The 2,865-nt window shown below is 55.0% G+C and overlaps 1 protein-coding gene across 1 annotated transcript in view; it reads left to right on the top strand.

Moving 5' to 3' along the window:
• Window positions 1-213: 213 nt before the first annotated feature.
• Window positions 214-2,865, top strand: part of LOC102989450 (SMG9 nonsense mediated mRNA decay factor) — a gene marked incomplete at its 5' end in the record, with an annotated part of 6,885 nt that continues 4,233 nt past the window's right edge. The window contains 2 exons of the mRNA XM_028486512.1: window positions 214-333; window positions 735-820. Of these exons, the coding sequence (XP_028342313.1) occupies window positions 214-333; window positions 735-820 (206 nt within the window). The remainder of the gene's footprint in view (window positions 334-734; window positions 821-2,865) is intronic.

Consider the following 2,865-nt stretch of genomic DNA (forward strand, 5'->3'; position numbering starts at 1 on the left):
TTGAGAGCAGTGGGGACTTGGAAGAGAGCTGGGGAAAGTGTCGGCTTTGAAACTTTTTTCCTGTCACCTCCTCTCACTGACTAGTTCTTTCCTAATTAGAAACTGCCCGTGTATCTGACATTATTTTGTCCTGAGAGGTGATGTATCTGCCGTCATCGGGTGGAACTTGGGTGGCCGTGTCCCCTGGGATCCTGACCCCCAGCCCTTCCCTGACACCTTGCTGTCTTCCTGTTCCAGCCCATCCTGAGCCCCTCCATCTTGGACCACCTCATCAACAACGACCGCAAGCTGCCTCCAGAGTACAGCCTGCCCCACACCTACGTGGAGATGCAGGTGAGGGGGCTGAGCCAGGCCTGGTGGTCCAGGATGGAGTGCTAGTGGATACGGGTTGGGCTAGTTTCTGCTTCATAAGAACCCTGGGTACCCCAGAGCTGGAGGGAGAGGACAGCACCAAGAGTCAGACCTGGCTCAGCTCCTGGCTCTGCCTCTTGGCAAAATCATCCCCCCTTCAAGCCTCCGTATTCGCCTGTGTAAAAAGGGGCTGATCGTTGCCACCTGGCCCATTTTAGGGATGGCCTGGAAGGGAAGTGCCAGTGCAATCTGGGTGCATAGTATGTGCTTGTAGGCTCAGAGGCGCTTTTGCCCTGTGGCCCCCTCAGCTGAGTCCTGAGATCAGGGACCTCAGTCTGGGATGAGGGGACCTTCAACTCTTGTCCCTTCCTGCCCCCGCTCAGTCACTCCAGATCGCTGCCTTCCTCTTCACTGTCTGCCACGTGGTGATTGTCGTCCAGGACTGGTTCACGGACCTCAGTCTGTACAGGTGAGGCGCTGTCAGGAGCGGAGCCAGGCCAGGGACCCCGGGGGCCCAGAGACTCAGCCACTTGCCCAGCTCTCACCACTTCCACACGGCGGCCACAGGGACCCTTTGAAAATGTGAGTTGGAGAGGATCACTGCCACCTAATCCTCTCAGCACACATACACGCTTACAGCCCTCCACTGACTGTGCACATCACTCAGAGTAAAGTTCAAAGTCCTCCCCATGCATGGCTAACAAGGTCCTACGTGATGTGGTCCCGGTCACCTCCCTGACCTCTCCCAGCACTTCCCTCACTCCTGCCATCAAAGGTGTGGTGGCCCCACGGCTGTCCCTCGTGGCGCTTAGGACCTCTGCCCGCCTCATCCCTCGGCTGGAAACACTCTCCCCGCGGCTGCCAGGACCCCTCCCTCATGTCCTTCACGTCCCCCTGAGGCCTCCCCGACCTGCTAACACTGCCTCTCTTGTGACTCTCCCGCTCTTACCCTGCTGTGTTCTCCTTCATTGCACGTATCACTCCCTGACAGGATGGTGTGGACCTTTTTATGGTCTTGTTTCCCTCGGTAGAATATAAGCCCCAGTGGCTCACACAGTGCCTGGCGCAAAGTGGGTATTTAACACAAGTTTGTTGAATGAATAGCGTACTGAGGAACTGGTCCTTGGAGCCTCGTGGTCCATCTCCTCCAGGCGTAGGTGCCGTTCCCGCGGGACCCTGGTGGGCAGGGAAGGGAGGGAGTCAGGATCTGGCAGGAGTCCTGCCTGAAGCAGCTGGAGGTTCCAGAAATGCCCCCAGATAGGATTGGCTCCGATCCTCTTGGCCTCAGGCCCCAGGAGGTAGCTGTGGGGAGGCCAGCAGCCCTGGGCACGGGGCCCAGACAGACAGATGGAAGGAACGGGAGCTCGTGGGGAGGGGAGAGCCGAGCTGAAGGAAGCAGATGTCTCCAGAGTCAGGCAGCCCTGGGTTTGAATCCCAGTACTTGTTAGGCGAGTGGTTGCTTTTTCCACACTTCTCATAGGCAAACGGTGTTCTGCAGATGAAGTGAGTTAAAGAATGTAAAGCATTCAACACAGTACCTGGTGCATAGTAAGCAGTAGATTAAGTGGGAGCTTAAGGTTTGTGTTGGTAACTCTGGGGATGGGCGGGAGCTGAGGGTCTGGCCAACAGTAAAAAACAACCTGCTGGGGGAGCCGGCTGTTGTGACCAGATCTAAGTGACTTAATTCTGAAACACCCCCTCCTACCACCATCGTCCGTTGGAATTCATTCAAAGGACAAATATATTGGACATTTACGTAGGCTGGTCGCTGTCCTGGGCTCTGGGGATACAGGTGTGAACAAACAGGTAACACAGGCTGCCCTGTGGAGTTCACATTGTGGTGGGGTGTGGCCTCAGGCTGGCCCGTGCAGAGCCTCGGTTTTAAGCCAGAGTCTACAGGTGGGCTCCCCAGAGCAGGTGAATCCCTGGAAATTGTGGATACCATATTTGTGGCCTGATTTAGGGACGGCCTGGAAGGGAGGTGCCAGCACAATCTGGGCACATAGTAGGTGCTTATAGGCTCAGAGGCCCTTTTGCCCTGCGGCCCCCTCAGCTGAGTCCTGAGATCAGGGACCCCAGTCTGGTCTGAGGGAACCTTCAACTCTGTTGTGCCTTCCTGCCCCCCTCAGTCACTCCAGATTGCTTTGTGTGCATGTCCGTACGAGGAGAAGGGCCATAGTTTATCAGATCCCGTTAGCCCTTATCTCAGGTTTATTTTATTTACTCTTATATATACTTTTATGTATTTGGAAGAATTACTTTAAAATAGCATAAACTGAAAACTTACATCCATACAAAAACCTGCACAGCTTTATTCGTAATTGCCAAAACCGGGGGCAGCCAAGATGTCCTTTGGTAGATAAACGGATAAATAAGTTGTGGTACATCCACACGATGGAATATTATTCAGTGTTAAAAAGAGATGCGGGGGCTTCCCTGGTGGCGCAGTGGTTGCGCGTCCGCCTGCCGATGCAGGGGAACCGGATTCGCGCCCCGGTCTGGGAGGATCCCACA

The sequence above is a fragment of the Physeter macrocephalus genome, unplaced genomic scaffold (assembly GCF_002837175.3).
Source record: "Physeter macrocephalus isolate SW-GA unplaced genomic scaffold, ASM283717v5 random_1464, whole genome shotgun sequence".
Classification (NCBI taxonomy): Eukaryota; Metazoa; Chordata; class Mammalia; order Artiodactyla; family Physeteridae; genus Physeter; species Physeter macrocephalus.